Consider the following 19,568-nt stretch of genomic DNA (forward strand, 5'->3'; position numbering starts at 1 on the left):
ATGATTCAAAATATTAAGAAGATAGCTCTGCTCTCTGAGCATGTCAATCTGCTTACTGCTGAAGTGAAATCTGAGACAGCAGATCAGAAAATGCAGGATTTTAAGATACAGATTGATCTGACTGAGAGAGAGCAGCAGAAACTCTTCTCTGAGAACATAGCAGAGAGAGATTTTGAGATGATTATTATCTCAGATAAGAAGAAGAAGAAGAAGAATAAGAATAAGAAATGAATTATAAAGAATAATAAGAAGAATGACAAAGAGAAGAAAGATAATAAGTAGAAAAAGTTTTTTTCTTTTTATATTAATTAGTTATAAGTTCATAACTATTAGTTAATAATTAAAATTAATTTTGAGTTTTCAAAAATTATTGTATAAATTGTAATCAATTATCAATATCAGAAATAATATATATATATATATTCAACTATTATGTTACTATAATATATAAGTATCAACATTTTTTCAATATTGATATTTATAATATTAATATATTTTTAATGATATTATCTGATAATATAATTTGATAACACTCTCTTTCATAATATTAATATATTTCAAGAAATATGACAGAGATTAATCAAGATTATTTATTTACTTTTATATATTAATAATATTCAATCTGAGTTAGTACTAAAATTATAACTAAGCTAAGAAAGAAGATTATTTTCTCTTATATTCATTCTTCTTATATATATCAGTAATCAGTTATTGAAAATAAATTATTATCTTTCTTAAATTATTATTATATCTTCTAAATTCACTTCTTTCACTTCTTTTACTTCTATTAAAGATTCATAAACTCTTCAAGAAATCACTATGAATTATAAAGTCTATGTTATTTATAATTTAACACAGAATGCTCTCTTTTAATTATGATAAATAATCACTTCATTCTTCATATCTGATTCCAGGTCATGAAATTTATAGAAAACTTAACACAAATATCAAGATGAACTATGAAATAATTATTAATAGATTGTATTATAGATTACTGAAGAGTCATCTCTCTGCTGTAATTACTATAACTTCATTCAGAAATATTCATTATAAACTGATTATAACTCTGAAGAAATTTTCTGACATCTGAAGTTATCAGAATGCAGACAATAAAAGAAAAGTAATCAGAAAATTACTACTGAGCTGATAAGTTACTCTATCAGATAATAATTTTTAATAATACTCACTTTCTAATTTGAAGAAAATCATGTGATAATAATTATATATCAGTACTCTGATTTCATAACTCTTATCTGATAACTTCTGTGAATAATTACTTTATATATATATATCTCTGAATCTTTCTCTTCAATTAATTGAAAATCCTGAATTCTGAACACTTCTTCAAATACTTAATTCAAATCTTTATATTTTATATCAATTCTGTCTTCAGTCTAACCTTGAGATATACTACAAAGTTAATATGCAATATCTAGAATCAGAGTTGAAGAATTATCAAAGAGTGTCTCTCACAGTGAATGTATAATCTAGTACAAATAATGTTACATTTATAAGAGTTATATGTTATTATATTGATAAGAACTGAACATATCAAGAGACATTAATTGAATTTAAATCATTGATCAGTAGTCATACTGAGAATTATATAACAGAGATATTAATGACTATGATTAAAAATAACTATTAAGATATTAGTCTCAGTCTTCTTATAATTATAACTGATAATGCTGTGAATAACTATACTATGATAAAGAGCTTGAAGCAAAAATTGACTTTGTATTTCTGAAATAATAAACAAGGTCATATTCTCTGCATTGCTCATATGATTCAACTTGTAATATAAACACTAATAAAGAATCTTAACATTGAGATGAAGAATAATGAGATGACTGATTCTTGAGATAAGAATAAAATAAAAGTGATTACTTAAGTAACTTTTATATTCATTTTATAAAAGATAATGTTTTTTAATACTACTTTTTAATATTGTTTTTTAATAACACTTTTTACTAATGCTACTGTTAATTTTGAATAGATTGACTAATAATTTAAATATCACAGATTTGAAATATTACTAATGTAATTTGTATCTTCTCTAAATAATAATAATAATTCTATAATATTCAATAAATAAATAAATCAGTTATATCACTGAATATGATACAGAATGTTAGAACATGGTGAAGTTCAATATATAAGATAACTATTCAGACTCTTCAACTGTATCAGATGATTGATTATTAAGTATAACACTCTAATTGAGAAAAGATTCAGATATTGAAACTTTCTGATATGAAGTGAACTCAGTTGAAATATATGATTGATTTACTGTTTCAGTTTTATAAGATAATAAAGACAGTTTCAATTACTTATACATCAATGCTGCAGTCAGTCTGATGAGTGTATAACAGTGTATTTACTCATCTTAAGAAGCAGTTGAATCACTTAAAAAGAAATTCAGTCTGAGATAATACTATAGCATAGACTATTATTACTGTAAGAAATAAACTGATATATTACTACAGTAAAACTGAATAATTATTTACAGAGTACTATGCTGTAGCAGCTCTACTAGATCTCTCTTATCAAGTTAATATCTACACTTCTCAAGATTGAACAGAGAAGAAATAAGACTTGTATATTAAATTAGCTCAAGACTACTACAATGTCAACTATCAGAGATTTAAATAAGCAGATGTTAAAGATGTGAAGACAGTGAAATACAATTCTCTAGTAAGTAACAATCTTTGATAACACTTTATATTATATAGAACTATAATACTAACTTTGAAACAGAACTTACATATACTAATTACAACTGAAAATCAGGCAAAACTATATACTTATAAAACTGAATTTGACTGCTATCTTCAAGATGATTCAATAAATTTATACATCAAATCAATTCTAGAGCTATAAAAAATTATTAAGAGTATATATTTAACTGTTGTACTAATAATACATGATATTCTGATAATTTCATTAACAGAGATGAAAATGAAGTGAAAGATCAACTCAAACTGAGATATTTATCACTATTATCAGAGACAATTACAAGAAGAAACAATCAAGAAACTCATGATTGTAAAATATGAAATTATCAGACAGTTAAATACCTCTGATTACAGTATATCAGAGAAGTGTAGTTTTCATGAGAAAGTAAAGAATAAACATGTATAAGAATGTATTTAGTTATTTTATAAGTGTTATCAATAATCATTATCAAATTCTGATTATATAAGCAATCACTGAATGAACTGAATAAGACTGAATTTGATCTTCAGTCTCAGTTTCATTCTGATTTTGAAAGAATGATTATCTTTCACAGTTTATTCTGAGAAATTACTTTCATTTTACTGTTCTTGAATTAAATCTGGTCATTTTTCACATCATTTCTCTCAGAAATGATTCATTTTCAGATTTTTTTGAGACTTGATTCTGGTGGGACTCACTTCAAGAAATGTATGAGACCAGATCAAATGAGACTAAATGTGAAATTCATGGTCCCGGCAGCCAGTCTAATCAGAGAAAGAGTCTCTTCTTTATTTTTATCAACTAACTCTGAAAATGAACTGAATTGAAATAGATTTCTTGATTGAAATGAAAATAATTCCTCAAAGAAAATGTCTTCTCAACTGTACAGACTATACTCACTGATTAAAAATCAATTTTATTCTTTAAATGTTGAAAAAGTTGATCATGAGAAGATATCTCTCTGAAGAGAAAAGCTTGAATCTCTTATAGACTTACAAATAAGTTAACTATCTAAAGAGAAAGAATATGAACAGTATTTAAAGAGAATTTCTACAATTAATATAAAAGACTCTATTCTGATTTATTCAGATAACTCAAAAAATAAGAATTTGAATAGATTAGGCACAGACATTGCTTATACTGAAGATAATATTAATTTTATCTCAGATTTCTGAAATTTAGGCTGTGAATCTGAAGTCTATGATACTGAACTATTTACAATAGTGAAAGCTTTCAAACTCATTGAAATAAAATCTTATAAAAGAGAAAATAGTTTGAAAGAGACATGAATATTTTCTAATAGTTAAGCTGCTTTAAAAAGACTTAGAAATAGTCAGTTTTATAATAATTAAATGAATCTTGAACTGATCTTAAACTCTGTTTTGAAATTCAAAAGAGAGAAATATTGAAGCTGATAATTCATCTACACTGAGTTTCTACTCATATGAATATTCACGATAATGAATTGGCTGATTTAGCTGTATAAAAGAGTTCAGAATTAAGCAGATCTATTCAAAAAATTATGTTCTGATCTTTTATAAAGAGAAAATAAAGGAACTTGTTTAGATAAGTGAAATGAAAGCTGGCAGAAACAAAAGAAGAGTATACATTATTCAAGATTTGAAATAAAACCTAAGTGAAAATCTTGTTCAATTAAATATAAAAAGAAAATATTTTCATCTATAATACAGCTGAAACTAGAACATGGCTATTTCAAATCTTACATACAAAGATTTAATGATAGATTTGATTCAATAGAATACTCATTCTGCAATGCAAATGAGAATTCTGAGTATATTATAATACACTGTGCATTATATAATAGTCTGAGAGTCAGATTGAAAGAGAAGTATGATTTAAATCAATTAAATATGAGATTCTTATTCTCAACTGAGACAGGAATTAAATACTTAATAGACTTTCTATCAGAAACTCAAGCAGCTACAAGAAAATGACTGAATTCAGAAATATCTGAATATGAAGAGGAGAAAATTAATCAGATATAGTCTGTCAAAACAGCTATATACTATCTTTTAATAATTTGTTTTATTACAGTCTCTCTTTACTTTACTTTTTTCTTTCTATTCTTTTCTATCTATCTATTTAATGTGTCTATCTTTAAGCCTGTGTTCTCTTTTCTTTTGTCATAATATTGTCAAATGATTTCAAAGTATCAGAAGATGTTAAAATACTGTATTTTATAAACAGTTTTTATACTCTGAGCTGGAATTTTCTGATTTTGCATATCTGAAATTGATGAATGTATAATAGTTAACTTTATAGATGTAGGAAAAACTCTGATAACTAAAAGTTCTCAGGTAGATGTCATAGTCTCTGACTGCATACATCTATAATTGAAGAATAATAATAATAATAATAATAAGTCAAACAGCTGCTTCTTCAGAGATGATCTCAGAAACTCAGAAGTCTGTTCAGATAATGAAGACTCTTGCTTATATATAGATATTTAAATCTACTCAATTTATAGCATCTGTATTATTATTTGATACAGATATATAAGTAACTGAGATGTAATATCTTCTATCATTATTCTGTATACTCTTAAGTTTGATAAGATAGTTATTCAATATTCAGAGTTGTATGCAGAAGACTTTATAAGTGAAAGCTTTATTAACACTTATAAGAGCTTGTAATAGTTTAAAAGTTAGTACTTTCTTAAGCATGCTAATGTTTCTTTAATTCTTTTAAGATTAACTGCCTGCTTCTAGAATCTTGATATTGAAGTCAGAGATGAATATTATAAGAGAAGTATTTCTCTGTTAAATACTCTGTAATCAATCTAATATCTTCTACTGTATAGTAGTATATCTCTGAACAGAATGTCAAGATCTTTAATAATATTATCAGAGATATATAACACTGATTCACATATCTTTATATATAACTAACACTTCTATTTCATGCGATTCTTCAATTGATTATTAATGCATTAATCTGGATTAGTTAATGAACTGATGACATCTTTATCTATACATAGTTTCATGAGTATGTTCAATCTTTATAACAGATAGAGAGTGAGATTAAAAGTATCTCTCTATATATTAAAGAAAAACCAACTTTTCCGTGCAAAAAACGCTGTAATGTGACCTCACATGCCATCACATGCACCTCATTAAATTTATGATTGAGATTAACAGCTGGCTCGGCAGCCTGTACAACTCTGATAGATAATCTTCATTCTTTTCTTTACAGATGTTCTCTACTGTATTTACATTCTTTATACTCTTATCTACATTCATTACAACCTGTATATTCATTAATATACTCTTTCATGCACTGCTGCTTAACATGTGAGGATTCTCATCCTCTCAGTGTATTTGAACATTCTCAATTCAATGCATTATTCTGTACATACTCTATGTGCTGTCAAGCTCAGCATCATGCATGTCAGACACATTCAGTTCAAACCTCTTATCTGTCATTGAGAGATGTAGCTGCTTCTGTACTCAACTCACAGTGAGTTGAGTCGTCACACTGTGATATATGCTGTGAAGACTGTTTATCTCATCTGTTTCACACTGTCAATTGTGTGTTCAAGAACTGTAACAACTGCTAGACTCTTAATTGTGAATGTGTCTATGATGTCAAATGCTGTTATCTAACAGCTGCTGCAGCAGTTCATGCAGATCATATATATGTGAATGCATCAGAGCAGCTGTCTCTTGATATTCTCAACAATTGAACTGGCTCAACTATTTCTGAATCAGCTGTTAATTCTTCAATCACTTGCAGCTGCTGATCTGTTCTCTGCAGCTTTCAGTTCTACATCTATTACTGTCAATCACTTGATTTTGACTGAATGAATATCTGCTGCTCTGTCTGCAGAGCTAAGTATTGAATTAACAAATGTGTACATAAGTCATCAAAGATCTTATCAGTGTTTTTCACATGCTGTGCAAGAGATGCTGTAAGACTGTTATCTGTCAAAGAACTCTCACAAGAGCTACATGAGCTGTTTAATAATAATACAGCTGATATAAAGCATTTCTGCAAGCATATTCAGAACTACAACTCTGCCCTGGCATTTACATCTATTAAGTGTAAGCAGAATCCATGCCTGGGTCACCTGACTACTAGTGACACAGTGTTATTTCAAATACAGAGAGAACTCTATCATCTGCAAGAGCTGTTAGAGTCTGAGTCAGATGAGAATATCTGTTTTATATAAATATGAATTCATGATTCATGATTTGATACAGATATTTTAAATGATGCAGACTCTGTTATATATTCTAGTGTGTTTAATTATATCTATATTGTATTACTTACTGTTTATTCATTTGCTTTTTCACATTCTTCTATTATGATGTTATAACTGCTAATGTTCTTAAGATTAATTCTTTTATTCAGCTTTATCAGTCTGTATGAGAGATACTACAGAACAGTTCTGCTGTGTGTGTCAGTTTGAACCCTGTTTTACAGCTGAAGACAGGCAATGACTGCTGCTGTGAGAATCTGTCTACTGTCTCTGAGATTGTAGTTATTATACAGAACACTTTCAGCAGTGTTCATCACTCTCATATCATTCTTCTGATGTTATGACAGCTCAGTACTGACATGAGTCTCACATGTATTGATTCTCACAGTCTGTTATATCTTTCACTGTATTATGTTCTACTTTTTTCTTCCAGAGATCACAGCTGACATGTTGATATGAATGTGCTTGCAGATCTCTCACCCGCCTGTAACAGCTCTGATGATGATGTTGATAATACTGTTGAGAATGAAGATAAGTGTAGTGACTGTAGAATAACTCTGTGTATGTGACATGTATATAATCTTTTTCAATGAGATAATGTTGATACTTCTCTTTTTCAGACTAGACATCTATTTCAACAATATTTAGTTGATATCTACATAAATGTTAATGAACAGCAGCTGAACTGAGTTCATGCTCATCAACTGAAAATCTGTGCAGATTAATATAGTAATCTACATAATGTTATACAGGCAGATAATACAGATCATGAGTCACTTGATCACTGTGTGATATTATCTGCTTCTTATATAGACAGTGAATATTTTATGCATACACTATTTCAGAATTCTATAATAATTATCTTTAACTACAGACATTCAACTCTTTTTATTACATTCACAGTTAACTCTGAGTGAGAGAAGATTATTTGTAAGTTACTCTCTGACCAGACTGCAGCAGACTGTTCAGATTTGATTGTATATGTTTTTACAATGAAGATCTTTCATTTTCTTAATATTCTCAAATTCAGATAGCTGTTCAGACTGATGTTGATCAGGGTATGAACAATTGAATATTAAAAATATGAACTGTCTTATATATATCTGTTAATCTGACTAGAGAACTCTGAGTAGTTTTTACAGTCTGATACAATTAAGAATATTATATCTGCAGAGCTGTCAAGCCCTGCTGAGAATATAGATAAGTTAGATGAATTGATCTGTAAATTCATGATTCATGATTCATGTAATGCTGATGAGATGAGCCTCTGTCATGAGAATGACAGATGTATAAAACATTTTCTCAAAGCTTTTCAGAGTGCTACAGCTGTTGAAGAGAATGGCTATTCTCTGTACAGATAGAAGCATGATTTATCTATCTTCTTTAAATGTACTGTTAACAATAGTGAGATTGTAATTGATAATCAATGAGTTGTTTCATACAATCTCTATCTCATTCACATATATAAAGCATATATAAATGTAGAGGTCTGTGCCTCTGTTGAAGTCATTAAATACATCAATAAATACATCTATAAGAGCTCAGATCACACTGTTCTCTGTATCATTGACTTCAATGATGAGATTGATATTTGACTGTATAAGTGTTATATCAGCTCAACTGAGACTGTATAGTATATATTCACATTTTATATACATCAGAAGTTTCTATCTGTTGAGATATTATCTATTCATCTATCAGATCATTAGATGATTTACTTCTCTGAATCTGAATATGAAGATTATGAATATATTACTGAACATTTGATAAATAATATATCTAAGTTCATGATATTCTTTGTCTACAACAATTCATATCTGAATATTCAGTATCTCTATCAAGAATTTCTTCATTATTTTATTTGAGACAAATGTAACTGAAGGTGAAAGAGCTGTATGAAGAGAAGATCAGTTGATTGTCTGTCTCATCTCAGTTCATATAATAATGAGATGTTCTTTTTACAGCTGCTTCTTATTAATATATGTGATTTACTGAGCTTTAAGACTCTGTGAATGATGAATAATGTTTATCACTCTATATTTTATACAGCATGTCAGACACTTGATCTTCTGTATAATAATAATGAGTGAATCATTACATTTGAATCTGCTATTGTATTTACAACTGCTTATTACATGCAGTCAGTATTTATCACTGTATTAATTTATGAAAATGTTGCAGATCTGTCTGCTCTCTGAGCATGTTTCTATCATACTCTCTGTAATGATCTTTCATATCAACTGTATTAGATAAATTCAGACTGTATTATCAATGCTTCTGCAGAATATTTATATTATAACTATAATCTATTTCTTATTCAGCAGCTTCTGCATGAGTTTAACAAGATTCTTACAGACTTTGATCTGCCTGCATGCAGCTCTGTATAAGATAATCTTATTAGAAACTGACTACTTTTTGAGAAGCAGAACTACAATCTTATAGAGGAAATCATCACTGCAGATACTCTGTAGATGCAGTTAAATAATGATTAATATTATGTATATAATTCAATTCTGGGTGTAATAGAACTACAGTCATCTCACTATTTTATACAAGATTCTGATAATACTGATAAAACATTTCTTTACAGAGCTCTCTATAGCTGTCTATATACAGATGAAAAAACAGTTCTTTGTGTGACTTTCTCTGACATTACAGCTGTTCTTTTACTGTGTGATAGAACTGCTCACTCACATTTTACTATTTCAATTGAATTGAATGCAGATTCTGTGTCAAAGATAATCATTCACAGTGAACTGAGCTGTCTGCTGTAGGCTGTAGATTTGATTATTTAAGATAAGGCCTTCATACAGCACTACTATTGTATAAAGATTGTTGACTATCTTTTTCAAGATTTACATTCATCAGATGAGCTTTTTAATGATATGTCTGTTATATTTAATAATGATTTTATACAGACTCTGTCTGTTATACTGTGTGACAGCTGTGCTGCAGTTGTTGCAGCTTGTCTGCAGTATTTATATATATGATAACAGTTAACTGTACTGCACTTGAGAAGGAATATAAGTGTGGCGGGCTGCGCCCGATAAATCATATAGACTATTCCGTTACACTCCACAGATTCCAACCACTCCATTCTTGAACGCGTACGCTCTGATTCTCGGCCATTCTCAATCACCAATCCTCGGCCGCCACGACCGATTCTCAGCCATTCTCGATCACCGATCCTCGGCTGCTATGAACGCGTATAGATTCTTCCACTCTGAAGCTCCACCATGTACATCATCACATACATGTATAAATATCCACTTCAATTACTGATTCTTGCACTTTCTCTTTCTTTTTCTTCTCTAATATTTTTCTCTTTGTTATATAAGACCTATCAATATCATACTGATCTATTCAGTGTAGATCTCTTGCCCCGGTGGCCGAATGGTTAATGCGGCCACCTGATAGCGCCTTGGCGTGGGAAACCAAGGCGCGTGGGTTCGAAACCCGCAGGGGATACATTAAATCCGGAACTCAAGCACCTCAGGTTCCTAATAAATACAGAGGTGTACAAATCACTTCAATGAATCACTCTATGTTCCTGGGCTGGGAAGTTATTATCGCATGTATCTAATTGTCACTCCTTTGTATTTTCCTATGTTCTTGTTATCTTGGCGTGGTCTCAACACCTGTATTTCCTTCTGTATAACCAACACTTGACCTGTATTTAACATCATGCAAGGACTCATCATAAGCTCCGCTTGCATATGAGTATAATGGAAGGATAATAATAATAATAATATAAGTGTAGATCTCTTACACTAGAAAAATGTTCATTATCTTCTTATTAGAAATGATTATTCACACACTGTCTTCTTATTAGAAATAATTATTTATCAAGATATTTAAACACATAACAACATATAAGAAATAGAGAAACAGTCAAACAGTTAAGTAAATACTGAGTTCTCAGATAAAAGCTTGCTTATCAGTCACTCTGATCTTATAATAAGATCTTATAAAGAGAGTAAGATCTTATAAGAGAATATCAGTGAAAGATCTGAGAGTTCTGACATCTCAGATATATGAGATATTTATATAATTACACATCTGACAATCAATATAATCATGTCTAATGATAATATGAAACTCTTAAATGTGAGTATAGATATGATATCACAGTGACTTCAAGTAATGTTGAAATTACAACAATAATAAATAGCTGATATACATGCAACTTAACAACATTAATATAAAGAGATTTAATAATTATCACAACAAGAAACTCATGCAATTTTAACATCTACAGAATCAAGTACAAAAGCACTGAAAGAATGCTTAGATACTTCTGCATATTTCAATGCTTCTAATCTCACTCTCTACTCATCATGAAGAATGAAAATGCTTATAAAACTGAGTGTAGATAAAGATGTCATCAGTTCATTAATTAATCAAGATTGATATATCAATAAATGATTGAAGAATTGCATGAAACAGAAGTTTCATTCATGAATGAAAGCATGTGAATCGGCATTGCAAATGTCTGATAATATTATCAAATATCTTAATATTCTGTTCTGAGACTAGACTGGCCGCTGAGATCATGAATTTCACATTTGATTTCATTTAATCTGGTCTCATACCTTTCTTGGTGTGAATCCTGCTGAGACTAGTCATTAAAAAAACATGCAAAGTAACTATATATGAGATCTTAAAATGAAACCATGACTTGAAAAAAATGAGAAAGTGGTTTCATTTAATCTCATTTAGTCTCATTCTTAGCATAAAGTTACTATTTTTAGACATTTTAAGGTTTTTTTTAGACTATTTTTAATTTTTTAAAAAGTAACACTTTTTGATAATGCTCAAATGAGATTTAAAGTCATTTAAAACAATAAAAATAATTTAAATTGAGAAGTGAAAATCATGATCTCATTTGAAAAATGTGGCAAGAGTAGACAGTAAGTCTCACTGAAACAGTATGAGACTACTATCTAATGTTAAAACCGTGTAATGAGATCGGTCGAATTGGTAATAAAACTATCAAAAAATCTGGTTCTGGTCTCAGACACGGTCACATGGTCAGTCTATCTGAGACACTGCCATGCAACAGAAAGTATTAGATTGGTTACAGAGTGTCTGACAGAGAAACACTTCTCTTACAACATTTATCCCTGACTTTGACATCAAGATTCTAGAAGCAGGTGGTCAATCTTGAGAGAATTGAATAAAGATTAGTATGCTCAAGAAGACATTAACTTTTGAACTCTTACACACTCTTGTAAGCATAGATAAAGACCAGACTTATGAAGATTTCTGCACACCGCTTCAGACATTAAATGACTGTCTTATCAAGCTCAAGAGTATACAGAATAGTGGCAGAAGATGTTACACTTCAGTCACTCATACACTCACACTGAAGAACAGCAATGATGCAGATGTTATAAACTGAATAGATTTAAATGTCTATGCATAAGCAAGAGTTTTCACTGTTCAAACAGACTTCTGAGTCTCTGAGATTACTTCTGAGAAAGTCACTGATTGATGTCAATATAAAGTATACATCAACTGTAACTGATTAGAATACATTGCTTCTAACTGCTGATCAATCTATGTATCTTCACACTCAAGAGAAAGATTAGTATCTTCTCAATGAAGAGAAAGATTAGTGTCTTCTTGTTTAAAGAATGAATCAGTACCTGTCTGTGTCAACCACATTGCAGTGAAGAAAGATTTGAAAGATAACTATGAGAATGTTTTAATAAAACAGAGAAAAGATTAGCTTCTGTTCAAATTTGTAAATAGAAGCTTGAAGAGATCAGATAATAATAATTTAAAGAGAAAATAACAATGAATGTAATTCTTATATCTACTGTAATTGATAATATATATAATATGAAAGTCATGATAGACAGTGATCTATGTCATTACACAATGATTACATTTTCAATTATAAGATGTTATAATCTTCAGCATATTCTCTTACTAAGACTCTGACTTCTTGCAGAATTTAATAATTCAAAAGATATTCACACTTGTTATATGATAAAACTAAACATAGATGTTGAACAACATTAATATGAAGATGTCTATGCATATGAAGTTGAGAATCTTGACTATAATCTTATGCTAGAACTTGCCTAACTATCTGAACAAGACATCTTGTTAAATGCTTAAAACAGAAGCTTAATATTCCTGAATAATGATAGAATTCACAAAGATGATATTCACAAGACTATAAATCTTACACAGATCTCTGCCAATGCTTATGAAATACTCTGAAAAAGAAGTCATTATTAAAATTATTAACAGAGTCACTGACAAAGTCACTGATAGCAGAATTATATATCAATCTATTCTGTCAGTCTGATCAATATTAAGAAAGTTCTAGAAAAGTTATTCTGTACTATAATAACAGATTTTTACACAAAACTCTCTCAACAATATCATGAATATCTAGATGTCTTTTAATAAGATAATATTATAAATATACTCTCTTTACAAGGCTCAGAAGTGAACCACAGTATCAAGTTAGAAAAGAAGAATAATAAGAACTCTGAGTCATCATGAGACTCTCTTTATAATATGTCTTAAGATGAACTTCTTCTTCTTCAGAAGACACTCAATAATCTGTTGAATAAGAGATTTATATATATTAGTAACTCTTCTACTACAGCTTCTATTCTCTTTGTAAGCCCCGGTGGCCGAATGGTTAATGCGGCCACCTGGTAGCGCCTTGGCGTGGGAAACCAAGGCGCGTGGGTTCGAAACCCGCAGGGGATACATTAAATCCGGAACTCAAGCACCTCAGGTTTCTAATAAATACAGAGGTGTACAAATCACTCCAATGAATCGCTCTATGTTCCTGGGCTGGGAAGTTATTATCGCATGTATCTAATTGTCACTTCTTTGTATTTTCCTATGTTCTTGTTATCTTGGCGTGGTCTCAACACCTGTATTTCCTCCTGTATAACCAACACTTGACCTGTATTTAACATCACGCAAGGACTCATCATAAGCTCCGCTTGCATATGAGTATAATGGAAGAATAATAATAATAATAATATTCTCTTTGTAAATGTGATTCAAAGGTTGCCTGAGCCAGCGTACAATTACAGGTGTACGCCGGCTTCTTATATATCGTACGCTAAATTAATTAGTGGCTGCTATGACCCCTTTACATTCATAAGCAAGTTCGGAAGCGGCCGCGTTATTATCTGACAGTCGTACATTCTTCTGAACCACATCCTCCCTCATCAGATTCGGTCACACTCATGTGACCATCTGCCCTAGCTTCATGCAGATTAGCGTGTCACAAGTGTTCATGATCATGTGATCTATCCCTGATTTGACTAGTGTTCTGTGTACATTCTCACAAAGAAACTTTCACTATATTACACTACTCATTCACTAACTTTTCTCATTCTTCAATCATCTTCTTCATCATTATTATCATTGAACATTACTATCTCATTCAAGATTTCTATTTCTTCTTCTATTCAACTCTTTTCATCTGTTCATCTATCACATTATATACATTTCTGGCAATGATCTCTCATTCTCATAATAAGCATTCTTATAGTGCTCATATCAGGCAGTTCATTAGCAGTAAGTATAATACATGTGAAATATGATCAGAACTTGTTTATCTTCTAACAATCATCAGAATATACTATTATAAATGACACATCTTCTTCATCTTCTTATACACTTTTAACTCTCTTTTCTTCAGTGATATCTGATCATGTTTTTCTGATTGTATTGTATAGTCACAGATGCTGATATTTTAATTCATATAGAATCTTCACATATTGACAGATCTACATTCACTGATAATTATAATCTCAATGTTGAATCATTAATCAAGAACTTGAAGAATATAATAATGAAGAAATTACTTATATTATATATAGTCAGATCTCTTACATTCTTCTCTGCTCTCTCTGTTTCTTTCTCTACTACTTCTTCTCAATCTTGTACACCTGTCTCTGTGTCTGATTCTCCCGCTCTCACTACCTTTATTCTCATGATCTCTACTTCTGCTACTTCTGCTCTCACTGCTGTCTTTGTTACTAGCTCTTCCCGTTTCAAGAAGATATTGCATAGGCTCAGTAAATCACATTTCTCAGTGTATACACTCCTGCTCTTCTTGCTAATCTCTAGAATAATTTATTATATAAAGACAGTGTATGACATAACTATCTGAAGCTCAGTTGCAGACATCAATTATTATATTCATTTTAAATATTTATAATGAGATAATTATTTATTTATATCAGAGAATCACTCTCTTCTTCAACAGTATTAAGATTATAAGTCTTTTTCTTTTTATCTTTTCTTACTGATACTGATTTTTCTATTCTTAGAGAAAATTTTTATGAATTTTATTATACACAAAGTCATAATATTCACAGATATCAAGAAACTTTTTACAACTGTAAAGTTTAATATTATAGAGATATTCACTCTGATGAATTTCTTTAAGATAATAGATCTGTATCAGTCTATTCTCTGATATCTGTCATTCAACTTTGTAATACAGATAAAAGATATTCATATTTTCAGAAACAGAAATATAGATGTTGTACTCTTTTACATCTGCAGATATGAGACTTATACATCTTATTTAAAATATTGTTATGAAAATGAGCTGTTTATATACTGTGTTCTGCTTTCTGTATTTCTCTGTATCTCTCTCTCTCTTTCTGAGAAGTCTCATGCATGTTATAATTACATGTATAACTCTAAGATCAGTGAGTGTTTATTCAATAACTATTCTTATCTCTGATTTTGCAATTTTTATACACTAATAATGATTCTTAGTTACTCTGATATCAGAGGTCATTCTAATCAAAGATAATAACACTGTTAAGACTACTTTCTTCTGCTTTTAAGCTTCTTCTATTACTTTCTCTTCCTTCTCTGCAGAGAAGATTATATATATATCAGATTATAAGTGTTCAGTTCTGAATAACTCTCACTGTTATTCATCTGATTCTGTATCTTCTTCTTCTTCTGTTTCTTCTATCTTCACTTTCTCTGTTCTGACTTCTGATTCTGCAGATTCTGTGCTCTTCTTCAATTTTTCTACATATACATTTATGCATTTCTATATTAGCATTTCAGTCAATCTTGCAATAAATGACATTAATGTTATACACAGAGTGATAGAGAAATCAGAGACATGTATAGTGTTGTTATAAGAGTGACTTACAGCTCTTAAATTTCTTACAGATCTCAAGTTTTGAGATTTTCTTTATTTTTAATGTTTTTTAAGTGATGTGATATTGAAAATAGATTAAATATGTAACATATGAAAATGAATGAGATATATATGATAATATTTATCTTTTACAGCTGACTCTTATAATTAATAATCAATTCATTATCTCTTTTCTTTTCTTATGCTTTTTCTTTATCTGCTAGTCACTACTCTTATACAATCTCTATATAGTACAGTGTTCAGTGACTAGATTCAGCAGCTTTCATCTTTTATAATTCTGTCTCATATATTATATTATCTCTTTTCATCTGCTCAGATCACTACAGTAAACAGTTCATTGAAACTAATCTTATCTAATCTCTGAGTGTTCTCAGAAATTAAGATAACTTAGTCTCACACATTTATAGATGTTTCAGATAGTTCATTCTCTGTAATCTCTGTAATTGAACTAATGTAAACAGTTGAATTTAACTCTGAATTTCTTCTTCTTCTGTAATCTGATTTACATACAAGTCTGCTACTTTGAGACTACTCTTTACTGTGTTGTATTCACTGTCTGCAGCATGTTATTATATAACTGGCTACAGTCTTATTACTTATTGAAGTGTAATATTCACCTGATTTCTCTATTACTTCTCATTCTTTTCTTATAATTATGAAAAGATTGAAATAAGTGAGATTATCTGATTTGTAAGTATCTATGATTTCTCTTATCTTGTAAGACTTTTTAATTGTAAGTCTCCTCTTTTTCAATGCTAATGATAGTGCTGTAGATAATTATAATTTACTCAGATCTTACATCTTTACTTTTATAAGTTATGAATTATTTATTAAGTTATATAAGATCTGTCTCTCTGATTCTTTCAATGCATATATTCTCAGAGAATATGATTTAAGTATTTTATATAACTTAAACTATCTAGATTGAAACTTCTCAGAATTCTCATTATATATAAGAACTCATGTTCTCATCTTGAGACTTAATTTCTTAACTAGTGAGTCTTGTATTCTTTTCAATTGAATTGCTCAGTTCAGGAGTAACTCATTAGCTTTTGTATGTGTGTGGCTAATCTCTTTCAATCTTGATTCTGTGTCTGTGACTGTTGTGTCTGCAACTGCTGTTCTCTTCTTCATCTTTTCTGAAGCATTTTTCAGAATGCTCAGATGCAATTCATACAACAGATAGAATGATGAACACTTGAAGACTGTATACTGCTGAATTCATGTGACTAATAGCATCTGTCTGAGATATTCATTTCATAATCTTGTAGGCTTGCTCACTAGATATTTCATCAGTATATTACTCAAGATTTTATTTAAGTGTTTTATCTTCCTGTTTATCTGTAGATAATATGATGTTATTCTGTAATATCTTGTCTATAACTGGCTCATGAAATGTCTCACTACTTCTTCTATAAGATTCACACTGTTATCAGTTAGAATCTCATGCAGCATTTCATAGTTAATATAGATTTTATTATATAGAAACTTCACTATCATCTTCTCTGTCATCTCTGAAACTGCTTTCATGACTGATCAGTCAGTAGTGTAATCAATAGCAGTGATTATTCATTGATTTTCATTTGATATTTATAATAATATGTCTATGAGATTCACTTCTTATTGTTTAAACAGTTATATTATACACTTCATCTGATATTGTACTTTCTCATATTCTAATCCTTTCTTGGATTCTTTCATAACCTGATAATTCAGACACTTATAAGTGTACATCTGAATGTCCTCAGTCATGCTTGATCAGTATACTCTTAATTCAAGTATATTTATAAGTTCAGGGCTTTCTAAGTGACTAAATTCCTTGTATATGTGAATCACTAAGTCATGTCTAAATAAAGATTCTAGATAGAGAGCTTCTGCATATTCTAGATTATGATAAAGCATTATATTGTTTTTTAATTTTCTCAGCTTGAAGTTCAGAAGCATCTCTTCTACTACTCTTATAAGATGCTTATTATTCAACATCTTGTCATTCTTTAAGTAAGAGATTATAATGTTCACTCATTCTGATTTCTTATACTCTCTCAGTGTATTTAATATAAACTTCTCTTGTGTCTGATTTGCAGAATTCTTACTCATGAAATCAGGTCTGTGACTGATTGCATCAGATATCACAGTGTTTGATTTCTTTCAGTATTTGATATGAAGATTATATACTTAGAACTCTGAGATTCAATGTGCTAAGTGTTTGAAAGGTTTTATTATTAATTATAGATAGATAAGGCTTTCATAATTCATAATTATCATTATTATATGTCTGTTATTGATATATCTATTCTATAATATCAGTGTGTGTTTGATTACTAGCAATTTCTTTTCATACACTGAATAATTAAGCTCAGTGTCTGATAGTTTTCTATCATTGTACATTATCAGATACAGCTTGTTATTCTTACTCATCTGTAGAAGAGTGTCTCTGATAGCTTATTCAGATACATCTGTCTCAATGTAGAAAGATTTATTACAATCTGATTAAATAAGCACTGAGAATGTTATTATATATTCTCTTAGTGTGAGAAAAGCCTCTTCACACACAGTATTTCAGATGATTGAATGAAACTTCTTCTTTCACAGATTTGCATTCATTTCTCTTAAGAGATCTAAGAGTGATACAGATATTCATATAAAATTCTTGATGAATCTGCAGTAATATGAGATCAACTTAAGAAACTGTTATATATAGTATACATTTCTCAGCTGCAGTCAATTCACTATAGTATTCAATTTCTCTGAAATGAGATGTATACAGTCATCACTCACTACATATTCTACAAACTTCAACTCTTTCATTTCAAACACATACTTTGTTAATTTAATATAGAGCTTATACTCTGTCAGAGTTGTAAGCACTTTATCAAGATACTTCAGATATTCATTATATGAGTTTGAAAAGACTAGAATATTATTAAGATATACAAGATATGAGATTTCATTCTGTTTATAAAGAATTATATTCATCATTATTTGAAAGATAATGAGTGTATTTATTAGACTGAATAATATTATCAGAAATTTGAACTTTTCTCATTATATATTAAACATAGTTTACAGAACTGACAGTTTGTTTACACAGATCTGTCAGTATTCTGAGAGAAGATTAATCTTTGATAGATATCAGATATTTTTAACTGTATTCAACTGTTATTGAATTCATGACAGTGAATATTCATTCTTGATCATAAGCTTGTTAAGTGCTCAATAATTGATATATATTCATCACTTCTTATCTGTCTTTTTTACAAATAGAACTGGAAAGTCTCACACACTTGATGAGAATTATATGAGATTATGTTCTAGAAGATCTGTGATCTGATACTTCTATTCTTTAAGATGCATTTATGACAGAGAGTATACATTCTGATTGACTGATTTTGCATTTCTCATGTTAATCTCATATACAAATCCTCATTTCAGTGATAATTCTGATAAAAGATCTGTTCAGAA

At 29.6% G+C, this 19,568-nt stretch overlaps 1 protein-coding gene and 2 pseudogenes across 3 annotated transcripts; all 3 read left to right on the top strand.

The window, feature by feature from the left end:
- On the top strand, nt 1-231 carry BDBG_17413 (uncharacterized protein; the record flags this gene model as incomplete). Its single annotated transcript, XM_031725139.1, has 1 exon — nt 1-231. One exon carries the CDS (start codon nt 1-3, stop codon nt 229-231), a length of 231 nt encoding a protein of 76 aa, XP_031579493.1.
- A 10,082-nt stretch (nt 232-10,313) lies between these two features.
- BDBG_17414 lies at nt 10,314-10,402 on the top strand (annotated as a pseudogene). The gene has a single exon. The product of its transcript is annotated as a tRNA-OTHER (tRNA).
- A 3,175-nt stretch (nt 10,403-13,577) lies between these two features.
- Nucleotides 13,578-13,666, top strand: BDBG_17415 (annotated as a pseudogene). The gene has a single exon. The product of its transcript is annotated as a tRNA-OTHER (tRNA).
- Nucleotides 13,667-19,568: the final 5,902 nt, after the last annotated feature.

Source organism: Blastomyces gilchristii, assembly GCF_000003855.2.
Source record: "Blastomyces gilchristii SLH14081 genomic scaffold supercont1.14, whole genome shotgun sequence".
NCBI lineage: Eukaryota > Fungi > Ascomycota > Eurotiomycetes > Onygenales > Ajellomycetaceae > Blastomyces > Blastomyces gilchristii.